The sequence below is a fragment of the Astyanax mexicanus genome, chromosome 18, assembly GCF_023375975.1.
Source record: "Astyanax mexicanus isolate ESR-SI-001 chromosome 18, AstMex3_surface, whole genome shotgun sequence".
Classification (NCBI taxonomy): domain Eukaryota; kingdom Metazoa; phylum Chordata; class Actinopteri; order Characiformes; family Acestrorhamphidae; genus Astyanax; species Astyanax mexicanus.
In genome coordinates, this window is record NC_064425.1 from 24,390,510 (window position 1) to 24,411,835 (window position 21,326).

The 21,326-nt window shown below is 37.9% G+C and overlaps 1 protein-coding gene across 1 annotated transcript in view; it reads right to left on the reverse strand.

Annotated features, from left to right (window-relative positions):
- The window catches only part of egln2 (egl-9 family hypoxia-inducible factor 2), a 29,602-nt gene extending 15,671 nt beyond the window's left edge, over positions 1-13,931 (reverse strand). Inside the window, exons 1-2 of the mRNA XM_007260894.4 lie at positions 13,398-13,931; positions 10,955-12,404 (exon numbers count right to left, since the gene is read on the reverse strand). Coding sequence (XP_007260956.3) covers positions 10,955-12,175 — 1,221 coding nt within the window. The 5' untranslated portion in view covers positions 12,176-12,404; positions 13,398-13,931. The remainder of the gene's footprint in view (positions 1-10,954; positions 12,405-13,397) is intronic.
- Between the last annotated feature and the right edge of the window lie 7,395 nt (positions 13,932-21,326).

Below are 21,326 nucleotides of genomic sequence, written 5' to 3' on the forward strand. Positions count from 1 at the left end.
AGTTAAACTATTTTAAAAGGTCCTACATCTCCATTACAAACATTTATTTTTTTTTATCAAAAAGTTGCTTTTCTATGGCAAGACTTCAATCATTTAAACAGCTATATTTCTATTGCAAAGGTGGTTCTGCACAGAATCTTAAGTGGTTATTCTATGGGAGAATCTTTACATTTGCACACACACAAACAAGCTAGACCGATCAGAGTTTTTAAGAGTGATGAGGGTGTGCGCATGCTTTCAGTGTTTGGGGAAATAAGGGTATGCGTGTGTTCCTCTTTGTAGAACGTGTCATGGTTAGTGGAGTTAAGAATGCGAGCAGGACGACCCCCTACAGGGTGGAAGTCTCAGAGGACTTGGGATAGGGGGCTTCTCTGTTAAAAGACTATGAAAGCCATAGTTAGTGGAGTTTGGAAAATAAGCCGGATAACCCCCTGCAGGGTGGAAGTCCTTCTGGGACGTCTGATGACATCAATGGAGGGTGGAGCAACAGATATGATAGTCTGAAAACAACCACTTTTCACGAGACGGGACCAAAAACAACAAACAGATCAGTTACCCACACTGGAATAATAAAAACAGGCAAGTGAAATTTGTCAGATACAGTAGGGCAGCGCTGTCACTTTGAGGAAGAGAGGGAATGTTCAGACAAAATGCCCCTAATTGACCACAATTAGCATGACACTAACACGCACCAGTCTCAACCCTTGCCTCCAGCATAAACACAAAAGGTCCCTATAGATGCTGGCAGCACTGGAGTCTTTAATGTATGTGAATGCAGGTCTTGGAGAGCAGGGTGCAGCAGAGATACGATCTGACTGAGAGGCCTGACTCTGTATCACATGATCTCTGACGGTGGCACAGACTGAACTTTTTCTTGTGGGGGGAAAATGTAAGCATACAGAGATTTGTAAAGGAGCTTTAAACTTTAGGTGAAGGCTTTTTGTTTTGGTCAACAGCGAAGTTGGAATGGTATGTGATTTTCATGATAAAAAAAAAACAACAACATTGGTTTACAGTATTACAGTGCACTATAGCTCTTGTTCTTGTTATTATAAATCAACCCTTAAAAGAATAAAATAAGTAAATAAAATAATTAATTAATTAAATAATTAGAACAGCACTGTAACGTATAGTGCTGAGCAATATGACTCCATGCCACATTGTAATTTTTCTTTATCATTTCTTTCTTTATTCTCTATTATGATGGATAATGTTTTTTTTTTTTAAACCAATGATGGCGCAAGGATGTTTTTCTTTGGTATATGCTGTTTAAGTTGCTCAGTAAGTCAGTGCAGACAGGATAAGGGTGGAGTCATGTGGGCCAGTACAAGAACACACAATTAAACAAAAATAAATACGATACAAATAAAAAAAAAAAGAATAAAAAATGAAATCGACATGGTCAATATAAGTCAGTTATGGGTTTTGAATGTCAATTTTGATTCTTTTTCTTTATTACAATAAATCGCCCAGCCTTGGAGTGAATCTTTATCCTTAATCATTTAACTAGTACTAAACAAGATGTGTCTGTCAATACAGATATTCAGGGTTCTTCAAGAAAGTGAAAATATCTTCACACATATTTCTCATGTCAAAAAACAAACAAACAAAAAAACAGTCATAGTTCTTCGGTGTTAATTGCAAGTCTCACACCCTTAGTTAGCCTGAAAGCACTGTCTGACAGTGATATACAGAGTGTCATACTAATGCTTTATGACTAATGCAGTTGCTTCAGCAGGAATTATAATCCATATATCAAATTGGTAAATCACTGGAACAAAAAAAAATGGAATGTTAACTACTAGGAATTTAAAGATTTCTGGTTTAACATTGTGAGTTATGGGTTATTTAAAAAAAAAAAACATTATTAACAACAAAAAAATGTCATGGGTGTCTTAAATTGACAAATATTTACACATGATCTTTTCACATAATGTAATTCTCGCAGTAGTTCAACATTAAATCAAAATTTCAATAAAATGAGATGATCGATATGAGGTTTTTGTGGGACAGTAATGACATTTCTGCATATACACATCGAACGGGTAAACAAACAACTATATTTAAAAGCACAATCAACAGCTTTTATTGCATGTAGACCAGGGTGTTCTCCTGAAACGAGAATAAACCTGACTGCAGGCATTCTGCGGAGGACAAGTAGAGCAGAGTGAGGAAGGAGGACACTGGGGTGAGATAGGGACACAAAAACAGGGAAACGGCGTGTTCACTTGGCGTTCCGATAGCGACCCTGCACATTTAAAACTCCTGTCAGCAGAGGAGCATCTTGGCAGGAAATCAAAAGAGAAATGAGTCAACATGGAGTCACCGAGTTTGCTAAATGTGTGAACGGTCATTCAGAGAGACTGACTCTCCTGTTCTGTGGATGAAAACAACAAAAACCTTATCCAAAATGGTTTAGTCAGTTTAATCACTTTCTTTTAGATTTATATATTTGCCTGTAGCTTCCGGACTTTTCTTGTATGTAGTGTTTGAGTATTATATTGTTAAAAAACTAATTTGATTTCATAGACCTGATTTGATTCAGAAGACCTGCTTTCAGACGCTATACAGAAATTACATTATGTCCAGAAAAATACTAAGTTCGTAAATGTGGTTTATTTAAATTAATGCCTACGAATGGATCAAAGTAAAACTAAAATAAATACAGATACTCTTATTTTAAGTACAATAACCATTTTTGTGTAGATGAAATATCGTCCCTGATTTTATAGTGATAAATTGGATAATTTTCTTTCTTTAATATTTGGGACTAATGGAATGAACGCTTTTGGCAGAACCTAGATAAACACTTTTTTGCAGGTTTTTAAAAATTGCTGCCACTTTTTCTCACAATTCCCCTCTTTGACAGATACAATTTTATGATGTTATCAAAAATATCATTGTTTGATATAAATTATTTGGTCTCTTTACTGTTTTTTGCCACTTGTGTTGGAATAATTTCAGTTGCTGCATATTCAGTGAATCTCTATTTACTACTACTAATAATAATATTACGCCACTGATAAATGATTAACAATACAAAACAGATAAAACAAACATTGTTACCACAAAACATGCACTTACTACAAAAACTGTAAAAAGTGTAAAAAAGAGTACAGTGGCTTGCAAATGTATTTATACCCATTGAACCTTTTCACATTGTCACCTTAAAACCACAAAATGTAAATTATTTAAAAACTGTAAATGTATTTTATTGAGAATTTAGGTGATAAACCATCACAAAGTAGCACATAATTATAAAGTGGAATGAAAATGATACATTGTTCAAAAGTTTGATCAAATAAAAATCCAAAAGTGTGATGTGCAAAAGTATTCAGCCCCCTTTCCTCTGAAACTTCTAAATCCTTTAGAAATCCGCTAATTAGTTAAAGAGTAGTTAAGAGTCCAGCTGTGTGTAATTTAATCTCAGTATAAATATAAACAGCTGTTCTGTGAAGGCCTCATTGGTTTGTTAGAAAAAAATAGTGAACAAACAGCATCGTGAAGACCAAGGAACTCACAAGACAGCTCAGAGTTGTCTGATGAAGAAATATGTCTGCAAGCCACTGAACCTTACCAGCTAATTTTGCTCTATTAACAAAACTGAGTTTAGCGAAAATGATTGAGGCCGTGTCCATATACTGTACGATAAGTTGATAACGTAATTATCATGACCTATCATGATCTATCCTAAATTTAGCCACCTAATTCGACCTAACTTTGAACCTAAAATATAGGGGCAAATAATTCACTGCAGTCTGTTTATTTTAAGCTAGGCAGAATCTGAAAGGACACACGTGCAGGAGGTTATCCGTCCGTCTGTCTGTCCATCTATCTGTGCGTGTGTACGTGACCATGAGTCTGGCTGAAATTTTCACAACTGCATCTGGTATCAGGGCTGTGTGCCCAAATCTGAGTCACCCTGTTGAGAAACACGGTAAAGCCTGCAGTCCTGCTTGCCCCGCTGCTTCGCTCAGATTTCATCCTGGCTTTCCTTAAATGTTTGCGACATTCTAAATTAGCAACTGAAAGTCAGCTTAATGCGTCAGAATTGCAGGGAGGATGCAGCGTGTGGTTGTGGCTGCCCATAGAAAAAGCCCAGCGAGTCAGGGAGCACAGCTTTAAAAAACACCACTAAATCACAGAACGTTCCCGTCTCCCCTGACCGAACACCGCAGGACTGACTCACTCTCCTTAACAGTGATGCAGTGCTGTGACCTCTACCCATCACAACCACAGGTAAATGCATGAAAATAGATAAGCCATGTAAAAATAAAATAAAAATAAATATAAATTAGAACATCCCCTGAACCCTTGTCTTTCACATATATGAACATATATTCCTTTGACCTTCATTCGAACATCACCAGGAGATGAAGGCAATGCAATACAATTAAGTGGGAAAAAAACTCAAGGTTTATCTGTAAAAGCATCTTGTTCCAGAAGTCCAGGTTTTGTCTAGGTGTTCTCCCATGAAAATTAAACCTGGTTGGTTTCTTTCTGGTGGCACATGTACTTTGACATCAACTGTGACAAGCTACCTGTAGGTTCTGTAATGTTATTTTAGGAATTTTGGAAACTTTGGCTAATGTAACCAAAGAGACCACTTAAAAAGTGGAGTTTCTTTGATTTTACCAAATCTAAAACATCTGGAATATAATCAAGAGGAAAATGGATCACCACAAGCCATCAAACCAAACTGAACTGCTTAAATTTTTACACCAGGAGTGGCATAAAGTTATCCAAAAGCAGCGTGTAAGACTGGTGGAGGAGAACATGCCAAGCTGCATGAAAACTGTGACTAAAAACCAGTGTTACTCCACCAAATATTGATTTCTGAACTCTTAAAACTTTACGAATATGAACTTGTTTTCTTTGCATTATTTGAGGTCTGAAAACATATTTTTGTTATTTCAGCCATTTCTCATATTCTGTAAATAAATGCTCTAAATGACAATAGTTTTATTTGGAATTTGAAAGAAATGTTGTCTGTAGTTTATAGAATAAAACAACAATGTTTATTTTACTTAAACATACCTATAAATAGCAAAATCAGAGAAACTGATTTAGAAACTGAAGTGGTCTCTTAATTTGTACCAGAGCTGTACAGACATTCCTCTTCAATTTAAATGGTGCTGTTTGTTCACAAATAAAAAACTGAAGTTACGTAACTAAAAATCAAAATTGCTCTTGTGAATTGCTCATATATTTAAAGAACATTGTGTGAATGTAGCCTTTTTATTCGTCTTGCAGTCTGCTCCTGTGCTGATCTTCCACAGAAAGGACATCCATCCTGTTCGGGGCATGTTGGCAGTTGTTTCACTCAAATTATTTGCAGGACAGTAGAGCGGCTGGTTTTCCCTTTTAAGTCTTTTATTTAAGTTGTTCCCAGACTCATCTGCATCTACAACCTTCTTTTTGAAGACCACATGGGGCTATTTGGATATCATCATAATGATACCACTTACTAACAATCAAGAGAAAATCAAACTAATGTTTAGTTAAAGCGACTTCAAATAAGATGAAATCCTCCAAAATTCTCTTTATTCTATGTGCTGATGACCTGCAACTGATGTGTTTAATTATATAACCTTCATCTCTCAATATTATTAAAATGAAGATATGCCATATGTTAAAATGTTTAACAAAAAGACGAGAGGTTCACACTGGGTGTCCTAATTTATTTTTTTACAAATGACTGTACAACAAAAGGTGTCCTGATAAATGTGATACATAAACAGCGTTTATGTAAAGTGTTTGAGGCTGAGCTATAAACACACACACACACTACTATATCAGCCTGAGGGCTAAAGCTATTAGCTGCTGTCTGGCGAAGCTGCACTTGCCTTTGTTGTTCCCGTAGTGCAGTGTCTGTTAGTGTTTGTGTGTAGCTGCCAGCGTGGTGTGTGTGAGGAGCTACTACAGGAGCTTCAGCAATGTATCTGCCTGTCTGCAGCTCGGGGAGGGGCACGTGAGGACACACTGCAGCAGACTCCCGTTACCATGTGGACAGTGTTGTTAAACGCTCCCTCCTCCCTCCATCCTCTCTGTGCCTCCATCCTCTCTCTCTCTCCCTCTCGTTCTCTTTTTCTCCTCGATTCAATCCTTCCATCCATCCACCTGCACGTCACTCTTTGTTCTGCATCCCATGTTCTGCCATTACGCAGATAGAGTAATGTACACTGCAGAACAGGTCTAGGATGATCTGAGAGCATGTCTTTGTGCTGAAGCGCCACAGCAGGAAGAGGGTGTATATACGCAGCACTGGCATTATTCTGGGCATTTTTCGGGCACACCGTTCGAACTCACCCCCATGCTCACTTTCTGCAGCGTGCTCCATGCCCTGTTGCTAAGAAACGGTAGGGGAAATATTTTGGCCAACGAGCAAGAAAGGGGCTGATAAGGCACTGGAGAAAAAGAGACAGAGCGAGCAAAATAAGAGTGGGGGAGGGGCAATTAAGGACATTGGACTAATGTACTTTGAGCAAGTGAGCGAGAGAGGAAGTAATAAAAAAAAATAATAATAAATTGTAAAGGACGTAGAGTCCTGATGCCAACATAGTTTTTGGAATACAAATTCTCAAAACAAATGGATGTTCCATACAGTATTATGGTGAATCTGGTTATCAACTTTGACCCACTTTCATGGCTTCTCGGTGCTGATACTTTCAACTTTCTAAATAAAGCACTCTCATTGGTTTCTGGAGGGATGGCACACAACAGAGTACAGTCTTGAGCAAACTATAAAGTGAAAACATTGTTTAAAAAAAAAAAAAAGACACTGGAGAAAAAGAGACAGAGCGAGCAAAGTAAGAGTGGGAGAGGGGCATCCTAATGCACGCTGAATGAGCAAGTGTACCAGCAAGGAGGTAAAAAAGAAAGATAAATAAATAAATAAAAGAAGAACAAGGAGTTCTTACACTGGAATTTTTTACCCTCATACATATTCTCAAACAAATGGATGTTATATATAGTACTATGGTTAATCTGATAACCAACTGGAGGCCACACATCTCACTTTGACCCACTTTCATCGGGTTTCCATGCTTATATTTTGACTTTCTGAATAAAATATAGTCATGTCATACAGGTCATAGAATCATTGTCCATAGAGTCCTTGTCCTTAAGCTTTAAGTACACTACACAACTTTTAAAACTTGATTCTCTCACCCTTTAGAACTATGTTTTCCACATTTCTAGGGTGAATAACAATGGCCATCACACATTTAATGGCTAGAGAAATAATATACAATACAATAGAGGACATCAACTTTCTGCTGAAGCGAACCTAACACAGCACCAAAACATGCCTAGCATTAGCTTAAAGATACTAAGTAAACATCGAAGCACATAACCTAGCTGCTGCTTTTGTTTTTTTGGCAGCCAGATTTGGGGTTAAAATTATGGCAAAAGGCATGTAGCTTTAGTTTAATAGTGGCTGTACATTCCTGATTTGTAAAAATAAAAATACTACAGTAATATAATAACAATAAAATAAATTAATAGTTTTACCCTAGAGCTTTCTGTAAAACATTTTTTACCCAATCATTTAGGTAAAAAAAATGTTATACAAAGGGGATCTATGAGCAATAAGGGAAGAACCATTTTGTAAGAACAGATGAGTATGAAGGTTCTTAAAACCCTAAAATGATTCTTCACTCATGTACCTCTTTTATAAAACTTGTTCACCTACAGAATCTCTCAAAGAAGCTAGGGGAGCACCTGAAGGACAATGAACACCACCACAGTTGGCACCAAGTAACAGATAAGGCTAGAGTCACTCAATAACGCACTCATGAGAACTGTAGCAACAGGCTGTCCCCCACTTCAGCCATTACTCTGAGACCAGTGGAAAAAAGTTACCACTTTTAGAGCCCTTACATTCAAAGAAGGGTCATCAAGCTCAGGTTTCTTTCAGCGCGGGAAACATGGGGAGTTTCCAACTGGCCGCCAGCTACTGGTTTTGTATTTGTGGGCATTTTGTAAAGGCCGTTTCAGGCTCTGCTAACTTTTCTGAGACTTGCTCCTAAAAATCCTAAAAACAAAGCTTTATGCTCAGTTCTACAATTAGTCTACACATTTAAAAACACATGTAAAGCAAATGTTAAAAACAAACAGTATGCACTATTGGAGTATGCAAATAAAACTGTATTAAATGTAACTATTAGATATACAGTAGTTAACTTTACACTTAACTGTAAATCAACTGCACACTTCAACAATGAAAAATCAACAGAATGCAAAGTGAGTGCCATAAACAAGGCCATCTCCAAACCAAGGAACCTTATCTGCATTCCCAGAGACTAAACTTAACAGAGTGTAACAGGTCTAAACACACAGGATCGGTAAACCATTCTATTTAATAGTTATACATATTTGGTCATATTTTGGGAATTTATTTAACATTAAGTGAAACAAACAACATCTGATAATAGGACATAGTGACCTGACAGCACGAAAGACCTGAAAGAACACTAGATCCTGGCATGACCCAACTAGCTCCAATAACCAGTCCTGCGTCATGGGAGCAGTTCCTCGCTTAGCTATGTATGTGGGCTGATGGGCATGCTGGAATATTCAGAGTGCATCTGGGTCAGTGACGCCATCTTGAATAGCTCTGCCGTCAATTTCTATGGAAAAATATTTGCTACTGGGCATGTCGGAAAAAGGCCATGCTAAAAACATACTGTTCTAAACATAATAGAAATGAAATTCATTGCTTTGCCAGTATCCCTTTCAAAGGTTATTGCAAGCAGGTGTTTTCAAAAGGTTGGTAAATTTGATTATGGCAAAATATTATAGTTAATCAAAATGTTTTCCTGAGAGGAGCTAGGTTCTTTTGTCCTGCAAGTCAAAATGTTTCCACTTAAGCACTTACAGAATAAACTGTTCTGATATTAAACAAGCAGAAAGGAGAAAGTAGGAATGTGTTTTGTTTAGTAGGGGTTCCAGGTTGTCACTGACAAAGCAGCCCTTCAAAGCAGAAGAAGCGCTGATTCTCAAAGCTGATAGAACAGTAACTCTATACTAGAGTGGGTAAAGGAATTAATCTGAGAGTGCACACATTACTTTGAAGACCAATACAACTGAATATTGCTGTTAATAACAGCAATACAGCAATAAATGTTTAGAGCAAACATTAGATGACCTGATCAAGGCTCTCCACGGATGGCCACAATTTCCGTCACACTTTACTCAGCCAATACTACTGCCCAGTTATTTACAACTGCTTCCGTTTCTATTCATGAGTAATGTATACTTAAACAGTTCCTTGTTCCACAGGGTTCAATGGTAAGCCTTCAGCCAAAAAGCACACAAAAAATGTACTCTCCTTGTCAGTAGCCCCAATTCTAGTATTGTATAAATTGGTGGCCAGGGTGAGTTTAGATGTTATAAAGTCCACAAGCCCCAAAAAATGTGTGCAAATACAGACATTTTCTAGAAACCATGTTTTTCTTAAAAATGACCCAGAACAGAGACCCACTGCATTTCTTTCTTTTGACTATGAATATAAGCAAACGGACAATAGATAAAGTGGTAACTAAACAGAATGCGGGTTATTTTTAGTTTTTAAAGCCATTGTAGAGATTGTAGTTAAAAAAAATAAAAAAAGTTGGCTTCTTATTCACTAGCTTCTTATGCAACTTTTCTCGTCACCTAATTTGCATACTCTTTATTCACACTGACAGGTGACAGGGTGAAAAAGCAGCGACAAGTGACACAACGAGTTGAGACTTTCCCAACTTTATGCAAATTAATTATGACGCAGTAAAGTGACATTCTACACAAAACAAACACATTTTCTTGACCAATCACAGACATGAAGGTCTGGGGTCCACACCCTCTATTCTGTGAACTTTCGCCTCCCACTGTACTTCGTTTCTGTACTTAATTCATGTGAATTCAACATAACTGTTTTTACTAATAACACTGTGTAATACATATCTCAGCTCAATTTTACGAAGACCCAGCATGTGACTTTATGCATATAGCAAAGTTAACAAGAGATTTTAACTATTCAACAAGAATTTCTTAAAAACAAGCTTGCTGTTTAGTTAAAGAAAGCTTAGCTAGGCTTCTTGTGGGACATGTGACCATCTTGACAAAAGTAGTAGCATAAAAAAACATGTCTAAAAAATTGAACATTTTGATTCATTTAAAATGAGATCAAAATTAAACTTCACACTTTGTGCACTGAAATCAATATTCTGCAATTTTATGAAAAAAGGTGAGCACTATGTAAGACGAATGGGATGGTAAGGCTACACAATAATTGAACACTCACAAACACATACTTTTAATCACATTTCCAATATTTCAATATAGATTGTTTACAGTATCTGTCACTGACTGATGATCATTACACAGCACATAAACTGGCAAAATCATTTTCCAGGAGTTTGAAAGGAACAGCCAGCCATTGTGGGCAATATTTCTGCGTCTTTTACGTTGTTCATATTGATGTCTGAATTGCACTGTATTAAACGAAATCAAGAATACTTATTGTGCTATCATTTTTGGCCTTATCGTGCAGCCCTTATTTTTGGGCCTGATTTACAAAAAAAAAAAAAAAGGTACTGCAGAGGAACACTCTGTACCATCTGCCTGTACCATCTTACAATCAATAGTGTGAAAGCAGTGTGAAGGCCTACATGACTATTCAGCTCCAAGAACAAATTACATGTTGTGAGATTTGCACGATTCATGCCACGAGGCCTGTACACACACACCACACACATACAAACACGAAAAAAGGCATATGTGTGCGCAGATGCACATATACAAACAGTACATTTCCCCTAACATGCTCGAACACATACATTCCAAAATCCTTTATCTCTGAAATAAGAACTATTTCTTGTATTTATTGACTACCTTAGGCCCAATAACAACAACATTTATGCACCAAAAACAGGCAGAAATTGATACCTACATCTACACATACACATCTTACCTTAGTGCGGCCATTAATGACATAATCCCCAAGCTGGCCCTTGGCAGAACTGTGCATGATGGCCTCATCGATGTGTGCCATGAGGATGCCAATACTTTCACAGACGGGTTCTTTACCCTCCACCCAAGCTATCTGGTCTCCTCGGATGTTTTTAGAGGGGATGCTCCTCTGGCTCACCAGCTGCCCCCCACGAAACTTCCCACTCTGATTCAGCGTCTCCACTTCTTTTAGGACCTGGTCCCCCAAGCGTGGACCTAAGAAGCCATCTTTAACACAGATGCCATAGTATTTCATACAAGGCACTATGTACAGCTGGGCGATGCGCTCTGCAGACCAACCATCGGCAGCTCCCATCCCTGAAGTCACTGAGGGTGCATTTGAAGCGGACCCATTTGCCAGTGTGCCATTCCATGTTAATTTGTGTCTGTTGTTGTTGTTGTTGTGGTGGATGACTCTGTTGGGTGAAGATGACATAGTAAAGGAATTGCTGCTATGACTGTGGTGCTGCTGGCTGTTGGGTGCAAAGGTCACTACCGCTTGTGTGCTTTTTCCACTCTCTGTTTTCGCCTCGGCCTCTACCCTCCTCCTTTTGCATTCTGGAGGCGGACAAGGGTCCAACCCATTGGGTACTTCTAAAGCATGGGATCCCGATGATGATCCTACTCCCGAACTGGCTCCATCCAGAGAGCCAGAAGCCCAGGAGCCCGTGGCCCTACTCTCATCATCTTTCCGTCTCTGATGCTGAGGCTGCCTGCATTTTAAATCCCCATTTGCTCGCTTTGTCACAAGTGGTGGGCATTTTTCATGTACTGAGCTTTCCACTGTTCTCAGCATGAAGCCATTCTGAGTTTCAGCCAGTCCTTTTACCTGCCTATAACCATTTGGGGTATGGGCCGGTGGGAGCCCCGAGTGGCTGGCCTCAGTAGTGGCTGTTGGGGGGAGCACCCCTCCATTGCACAAGGGCACGCCGGTTTTGGACTCTTTCTTCAGCACAGTGATCCCAGGCCCCACTGTTTTAGACGCCAGGTCAGCCAGCAGCTCAGCTGCCGTGCTGCTCCCAGCCGCGGGCATGCAGTAAGCCTTCAGCCCCATGTTCACCACCGCATGTCCTCCTTTCTCAGTCGAGCCGTGGGCCTCTTTCTCTGGCTTGGAGCAAACGCTGGTGTTTCCGCAAGAGGGGCTTCTTTCTTCTACAAGGTCCGCGCTGCCCAAGCTCTCCATTTCATCTCGTCTCCTCCCAGATGCGCACGTAGCTCACGTCCAATCCTCATTTTCTACCAGATCGCTCGTACACATGGCTGCGTGCTGCACAACTGGCGGCGCTGTTAGCACCGAGCCACGCGACCATGTCCAGCCAGAAACTTTCAAGCCACAGATGCAAAAAGACACCACGAGCTTTTTAGAGCTTTATCCTGGATTATGGATCCATCGTGGGCATATGTAAAATCTCCTGTGAGAACCATGTGAGAAACAGACAAGATAGATTAGACAAAGAACAAGAAATAAAATGTTATATCTTTTAATACTGAGACTGGGTAAAAGAAAAGTGGAACACGACGAATGTAAACAATTGGCAAATTATATCTACTAACGATCTAATTAATGAATACTTAGAGCTTTTTATTATTTCAGTGTTTTATATCATTTACTCACGAAATCTAAATAACAGTCCCTCATAGCCATCCGTTTAGTGTTGAAATTCTGACATTAACGTTTATTATTTAGCTTAAGACTAATAATAAAGGGTTGGGGCTCCTTTACACTCTTCCACTGCGTTTAGGCAAAAAATAAAAGTGCCAAAAATGTATCTTAAATAAATAAACACTGTTATTAGGTTGAGCATTCAGTACTTTAGCTTAGTTCCCCTACCTAAGCGATCTTACTTCAGTAGCCCAGTCTGCACGAATCATTAGGTTAAATAAGCTATTAGGTTAGTTAACTATTAGCACGTAGGCTGCTTGTGTAAGTTAAGTTAACGGTTAACTGGAACCAGTGCCGTTCCAGTTAAAATTGAGCATTAGTCAATAAAATGTATAAATGCTTTAGTCCTAAATGAGCCAAAATATACAAATAAACCCACAACTTCTCTATATGGGGGAAAATAAAGTCTCGAACGTTAGTGGGCTTGTGCCGCGCTCTCTCTCTCTCTCTCTAGTTCACGTTAGGACACACTGACAAAGTTTAAAAACACAAAATAAAGCTCTTAAAATGTCAATAAAGTGTCGTTACTTTCAACAAACTAAACGTTTATTTCAAGAAAATTCAAACCAGGCTGAAATTAGGGAGTAAACCAGCGGAATTGTTGAAAGACTATAATTAAGAGCAGGTACAACCTATTAATGATCCTAGCTATATATATAAAAAAACGTAGCTAGGTTACAGTAAATTAGCTAAGCACTTCGCTAGCTATAACGTTATATATATTCTTGGAGGATTAGCTTACCTCTATACGCGAAAGCCAGGAGAAATAACCGGCGGTTAACAGTCACTTAACGTTATGTTAAGCCCAAATTTAACGCAATATTAGTCGTATTCTCCCTCATATCCGGCCCATACTCATTTCAAACTGATATAAATCTGAATAATGTGCAGTAATGTTACAGCCAGAGCAGATTTCTGGCCTATTTAAGCACAACAAGCCGGTCGCACCGCCACACTGCTCTCCACTCCGAGTGTCTGTGCAGCTCGATACATGAATGTGTGCCCATCAGCTCCACTTTTCCCCACCCATATTCTGACAAGCCCCGCCTACACTCGCTGTGATTGGCTAGCGGTTCCAATACAAACCACTACGTCCTCAGCTCTGCTCAGAGTATGCGTGGCAGTTTTGCATTCTATTCGAGGATTGGCTACTGCTGTCGCTCGTCCTGCGTTCGGATTGGTTAGAAGCGCACAAGGCGATTTGGGGCGTGGTCTGTTAGAATACGGGTAGTAAATAAAAAGAATATCGCTATAGCGAAACTGTACCCGCGAACTCACTTTATTTCTCTATAAATCTCCGTTAAATTTCTCTCTGTTTTCTCTCTCCTCTTTCATTTGCTCCTCTCTCTCTCTCTCTCTCTCTCTCTCTCTCTCTCTCCACGCGCCTCTAACATCCTCCCCTCCTCCCCCTCTTTCCCCATCTGTCTCTTTCTCTGCTTCTCCATGAGCACTTCTGTCACTCACACGTGCGCACATGGGTCACGTGACGCAGGAGCGCGAACAGAAACAACAGCCGGGCGTGCAAATAACTACTAACACGGGGTCACCAATATTAAATAATCCATACCGTCGATGTCCTGCAAAAAAGTATTTTTATACATAATTTGACTTTAAATAAAACTACATTAAATTATAAACTCAACAACATAAACAAGTATATAGTAAATAATATATGCCTTATCCTTTCACACATTTTTTAGGGGAAGAAAAACAGCCAGATTTGCTTGACATGGCATGTGTGAGTCAGCAGAAATATGTGACAACACCACCCCTCACCATTTCCTGCTAGTATGTGTGTGTATGAAAGAGAGAGGGAACCAAAGTGGGCTAGGTCAAAAGGCAAAAGTCATTACTGACAGTACAAATTAAGGAACATTATATTAAACCACAGATTTTAACCATCAGTATCACATGTAGGATACTGTGGCATACCTTTAAACAGTACAGTAAATGTGACATGTGTCCAAGAGTATCCAGACATCTAATTAACAAATGTAGCTTCTTTACTAACACGGGTACTATAATATATACAATATTTGTATACAAACTTTTGTAGTAAGTTTTGGATCATTACTCATCTGCACCATGAGGTGCCAGAATACAGATGCATTTAAATAAATTTAACCAGAAAATACAGATCAATACACATCCAATATGAACCCTCTACTTCTATCAGCAGTCGTTTCATTAACAAACGCCAGTGCCTGCATCACATTTGACAGTTGATGCAGAAGACTTTGGATCCTAAAGCTATGTCTATGTTACATCCTGGATCTCTCCTTTTAGTTATAGTCTGAAAATATTCACATTCTCTGTACTCCAGAATTTCAATCAAAACTAATTGCATCTCTTTACCTTTTTCTAAATCACTGACTGCCCTCCTGTAGAGCCTGATATTGAAGGGAGTCTGACCATCAGGCTCTCCTGCAATCCACTTCAGACCTGCTGCTCCAGATAATGCTACTTGCCTCTGCCCATCATCACATGGAGTATTAACTATTTGCTGTTATTATTACCACAACTGCTACAATATTAGTTGACACAATACAACAAACTTACGTAGACTTCTATAAAAAATCTATAAGCAATTTTGACCAGAGGAGGATGGGTCCCCCCTTGTGAGTCTTGGTTCTTTTGGTTGCTACTCTGGCCTGCTCACAATGGACTTAATGTTTTATAATTAGTTGATCTTGCTCTTATTTCTGTTAAGCTGCTCTTTAATGCAAGTAATAAAAAGCACTATATACACATATCCTAATTCTTTGCTATAGGAAAGCTTACTAGTGTAGTGATTCTTTCTCAAAGGTACCAAAATCTTAATGTGGCCGCTCCTAAAGTTTCTGCTATCTCTCTGATTGGTTTGCTTTAATGAGCATACTGTTGAATGGTTAACAAATGCAAATTCAACATTTGCTATCAACTCCAGACCTTTTATCTTATTGATTTGCAATGTAAAATTGAGGGAATATGTCACAGCTGGCTTAAAACTGCTAATGAGTTAATTGTCCAATTACTTTACTTTAATTATGACTTTTTATGAAAATTGCCTGCATCATTAAACTGAATATAAGACTGTAAAAGTGAAACATGGCAAACACAAACACATAAGGTATGCTGAGAGCAATTGGATGGTGTTAAGTGCATGATATATGCATGATTATGTTTAAGAAAACTCACTTTAACATAATTGCTACTGAAAATGACATCTAGACAATATCTTGGAACATTTTGGATCAAATATGAGTTTCTGACCTTGTTTGTCTCTGGGTTAAACTATGCACATGATTCTTATTTATAGTTCACAGAACAGTTGAAACGAAGGTCTATTGAGAGTGAAAAATGCACTTTAGCCTGGAATCTGTGTTGTTGTTTTCTTACTGTTCATCCGGCTGATTGTCTTTCCATGTTTTGTCTTTGGTCCCTGCCTGTTTCGTCTCATCCTCTTGCTTGCCGTAAACTGCCTGTTTAGCCTACATTTACTGTGGTTAACATCTACAGTATAATGTGTTCAGTGTGTTGTCTACTAACTTTGCTGGTTTACCTACAGTGTGTGTATAATCGTGTTAATTTGTACTTTTAGCTGGCATTAGTTAAAATTAAACAAAATATGTTTTTATTATTATTACTAATAAAAATTAGCCATTCTAGAATTGAGGGTACATTTCAAGTGGGGAAAGATTTAACACACCAGATAACTCTGTTATTAATAAACTGTTTAACACGTTTATTTATCATTTACTAAACACTCAGTGTAACACTTAATGTAACAATAAAATATTTGACAAATAACAATAAATTGTTGGTGCATCCTCAACATTTTATACAAAAAAATAAGATAACTTCTATATGTTTCCTGCATAAAATATATGAAAGTTTTTTTTTAAATGACTGACATTACAGATTTTACAGAAATAGACTGTCTGTGTTACCATTAATAGAGTAAACTAATTCAAATATACAACTATTAAATGTAAAATGTGAAAATTCAATAAATCAGGAGGCAGAGTCAAATACTGAGCCGTGAAAAGTATTTGCCCTTTACAGATTTTTTAGTTTTTTCTTTCTCGTCATACTTACATTTTAAAACTTTAATATAAGACAAACAAAACTTACAAAAATACAAAGAGCTGTTTTTGATATCATCATAAACCATTATTTCATTCATTAAGGGGAAAAAACAAAGTTGTCCCTATATGTGAAAAAGTCATTGAAAAAGCCGCCTCACATGTGGAAGGTGTGCGTCCATACGTCATACTGAAATTTAAACATGGTAGTGGTGGTGTGATTGTATGGAGCTGCTTTGCTGCTTTAGGACTTGGAAAACATGTTGTAATTGATGGGACAATGAATTCTGCTGTCTACCAGAAAATCTTGAAGGAGAATGTCAGTTTGTGACCATAGCCCAAGCATAACCCAAGCATACTTGGGTTTAAAAGACAATGATCCAAAGCACACCAGCAAGTCCACCTTAAGATGTTAAGGTTCAGTATAAAATGGTTGTCTGTTACTAAAGAACCTTTCAAGTATCTATTTTAGCATTAGTAATAAAGGAAATATAAATGTGGACCAGATAATGAAAAAACATATGAAATAATTATAAGACATATTTTACATATATACGTTTTTAAGATACAGGCCCGGGTAAAATGTAACAGATATTTTAAAGGTAGTTAAACAAGTCCCAGAAAGCAGAAATGGTATCTCTCTTTCTGGGTAGTCTGGATTGCCCTGATGACAGCCAATGTGTGTATTTTAGTGCATAAAGTCACTTGTCTGCAGCCGAACAATGATCCGAAAAACACCAGCAAGTTTCTCATGTAATGGCTCAAAAAAAAAAAAAAAAAAATTGCCAAGGCAAAGTCTAATTGAGATGCTCTGTCATGACCCTAAAGTAAAACAATTTTGCGAAAAAGATATAGAAATAGTTTTTTTCCCTTAATAAATGAAACTGACATTTAAACTGCTTTTTATATTTACTCAGGTTATCTTTGTCTAGTATAAAAATGTGTTTGTTAATTTGATTTTTATCATAAATGTAAGTATGATAAAAAAAAAACAAAAACAAAAATTCTGTAGGAGGGGCAAATACTTTATCACAGCACTGCATGTGATATAAATTATGCCTAAATTATGTACTAAAAACTGTGAAAACTTGATGTAATAATCATTATTATTCAAAAGCAAAAGAATAAGAAATGGTTATCAGGGAGACGTAAAATGTATCTCTAATTCTAGAAAGACCCATTCACCAACTAGCCTAGAACTCATCTAGGCTACTGTCTTAAACAGGTAAACCACTCCAATTTTTCTTACATTTTAATGGTCTATTTGGGTGCAAAACACTCTACACAACTGTACTTTTACTGAAACCAGCCTACAGTTTGTAGGAAAGTCAGGATGCAGAGTGTGGAGTGAGTAAATATGATGAAGCTGGGGTAAGTTTAGTGGTAAAAGCAGGGGTGTACAGGGGTCAGTCAGGGAGCAGAGTGTGGGGTGAGTATATATGATGAAGCTGGGGTAAGTTTAGTGGTAAAAGCAGGGGTGTACAGGGGTCAGTCAGGGAGCAGAGTGTGGGGTGAGTATATATGATGAAGCTGGGGTAAGTTTAGGGGTAAAAGCAGGGGTGTAGAGGGGTCAGTCAGGGAGCAGAGTGTGGGGTGAGTAAATATGATGAAGCTGGGGTAAGTTTAGTGGTAAAAGCAGGGGTGTAGCGGGGTCAGACAGGGAGCAGAGTGTGGGGTGAGTAAATATGATGAAGCTGGGGTAAGTTTAGTGGTAAAAGCAGGAGTGTAGCGGGGTCAGTCAGGGAGCAGAGTGTGGGGTGAGTAAATATGATGAAGGTGGGGTATGTTTGGTGGTAAATGCAGGGGTGTACAGGGGTCAGACAGGGTGCAGAGTGTGGGGTGAGTAAATATAATGAAGCTGGGAGAAGGTTGGAGTTCAGATAAGAAGTCAGTGTTTGTGCAGGAGAACCAAACACTGATTTAAGCCCAATTCCGTTCATTTTAAGCGTCTCCACCGCCGGTCAGTGGTCCGGGTGGGTTAGTTTGTGAGATTTTTATAGTTAGAGGAGTAGCTGCTGAGCTCTGCTCGCCTGTTTGTGTTGAAGCAGGATGAGTTTCTCACAGCCAAGGTCTGCGCTGCTGCGCGCGCTCCCAGCATGCGCCGCGGCGGAGAGTGCAGCGCCGCACGTATACACGAGCGGCCGCGTCCCAATCCGAAACACTACACTACCCCACTCACACTACCCTCAAGAGAACCGAGGAGAGAGTGGGCGAGACACTACAGAAAATAAAACCATTTAAAATTAAACTGCGACTGTATGTGATAGTACAGTGATTTTCTTTTTTATGTGTCCCCCATCGCGGAACTTGGTTACTCACAAAGTTTTTTACAATTATTTACTGATTTTTAATATGATACACAATATTTATCACAATGCAAATTCTGCTTTCAAGTATAAAAAGTGATCTTTCTTTCCTATTTATTATTTATTTTTTGCTGTACCTTATCCAGTGGTTTTGGATCCACTCTCTGTAATGGAATGTACAGTCGAGTCAGTGTTTTTTAAGCACTGATATTCTCAATATGCTTAGAAAAGCATATTGCTAATATGATCAGAACCTTTTTTTAAAGTATAATAAAGTTCTATATAGTGCCATCTGTACCAACTTGTGACAATAATAAAAGTCATGTTTGGAGCTATATAAAACCATTTTACGAAATGTATACAACAAAATCTACACTGTAGAGAACAACCCTTGTACTGTGCAAAGCATATAATTTAATTTTAATTTTTTATTATTACTTTTTTGTTGTTGTAAATGTTCTGTATAAAACTGTTACAACTTTTAGAACTGTTAGAACGTTTCAGGAATAAAGAAAAGACATAATATGGGCCAGATATGGAAAAAAAAACATATTAGATAATAAACGAATCAACATTAATTTTAAAAAGTGAATCAACGTTGATAGAGCAACATTGTTTCAACGTAATACAGTCAACCATTATTAAACCATAGCTCAATAAAAAATTAGAAAATCCTATGGTTAACAGAGTGATAACAATAAACTTACATCACTGCAGTAAAGCTGAGTATCACCACTACCAATCTGATTCAACATCTGATCTCAAAAATACAACAGTAAAACTATTAGAACATGAACATGGTTTTAAATTAAAAAGCAGTTACTGCAAATAGATGTAAAACACTGTTTCATTTCTCCATCCAAGCGTTTTTAGAAATTGTATGGTGATGCTGATTCAAAAGGCAGAAGGTTGAGGACATTATGTTGATTCAACGCTAACATTTTAACGTTAGCACAACCATTTAACATTAAATGTTGATTTAATGTAGTTTCAACGTTGAAACAACAACAGACATTACTTTCATATTTCAACCACATTTCAATGTTGAAGGTTGGTTGTGTGCCAGCTGGGTGGCATTGCTCTCTCTGGGCAGTAGGATTGCCCTGATGACAGACATAAAATCACACTAAAAGAAAATGCAAAAAAGTAGAATATTGACTTTGTCAAAGTATATTTTGTGAATAACAGAAAAGTGTAGCAGTGCCACCTGCCATTTAGGCACAAGTGTGTGAATAAAAAAAAGTGGGCACAGTGTTGTGATATAGGAGGGTTTAATCATTGTGTAAAGATGGCACATCTAAAAATAACTGAGCATAGTAAAGGGCGTTACTCTGAGTGTTACTCTGTTCCTCATAACTGTCACAGCCCTCAGCAGATGGCATGTACTTTTGACCTTGATTACAGTAAATATATTTCTATCAGCTAAACAGACCTGATTTGAGGTAGTGTTAAGTGTAATTTGAGCCCTGTTACAGTAAAAGTGTGTGTGTGTGTGTGTGTTTACAGCATTATCTTTTAAATAAGTTTGCAACCATTATAGTTTAAAATGTATGTAATGTATTTTTTTGTGTGTATGTATAAGTAGTGAGGCGTTATCTTGTGACTGAGTGTGTGCTCATGGCAAGGTGAGTTGGAATGAATGGGCCATTCCATTTCTGAAGTTGTGCAGGTATCTGGAATGTAATCAAGAGAAAGATGATCGTGTTTGATGATCACAAGCCATCAAACATAGGTGAACTGCTTGAATTCTTGCGCAAGGGGTAGCACAAGGTCACCCAAAAACAGTGTGAAAGACTGGTGGAGGGCATGCCAAGACACATGAAAGCTGTAATTGAAAATCAGGGTTATTCAAGCAAATATTGATTTGTGATCTCCTCCTGAGTTAAAACATTAGTATTAAACGAATAACTCTGTTTTATTTGCATTGTTTGAGGTCTGAAATCTCTGCATCTCTTTTGTTTATTTGACCATTTCTCATTTTCAGCAAATAAATGTTCTAAATGGCAATATTTCTATTTGGACTTTGGGAGGAATATTGTCAGTACTTAATATAAGAAATCAACATTTTTTGTTGAACATTCACTCCATTCACTCTATAAATTGTAAAAGCAGAGAAACTGATAATTTTGAACACAGTGAAGTGGTCTCTTATTTTTTTCCAAAGCAATATAATATACTGCTCTGGAAAAAAATAAGAGACCACTTAAAAAGGATGAGTTTCTTTGTTTTTTCCAAATGAAAAAACACTGGAATATAATCAAGAGGAAGATGGATGATCTCAAGCATTTTTTGCAGCAGGAG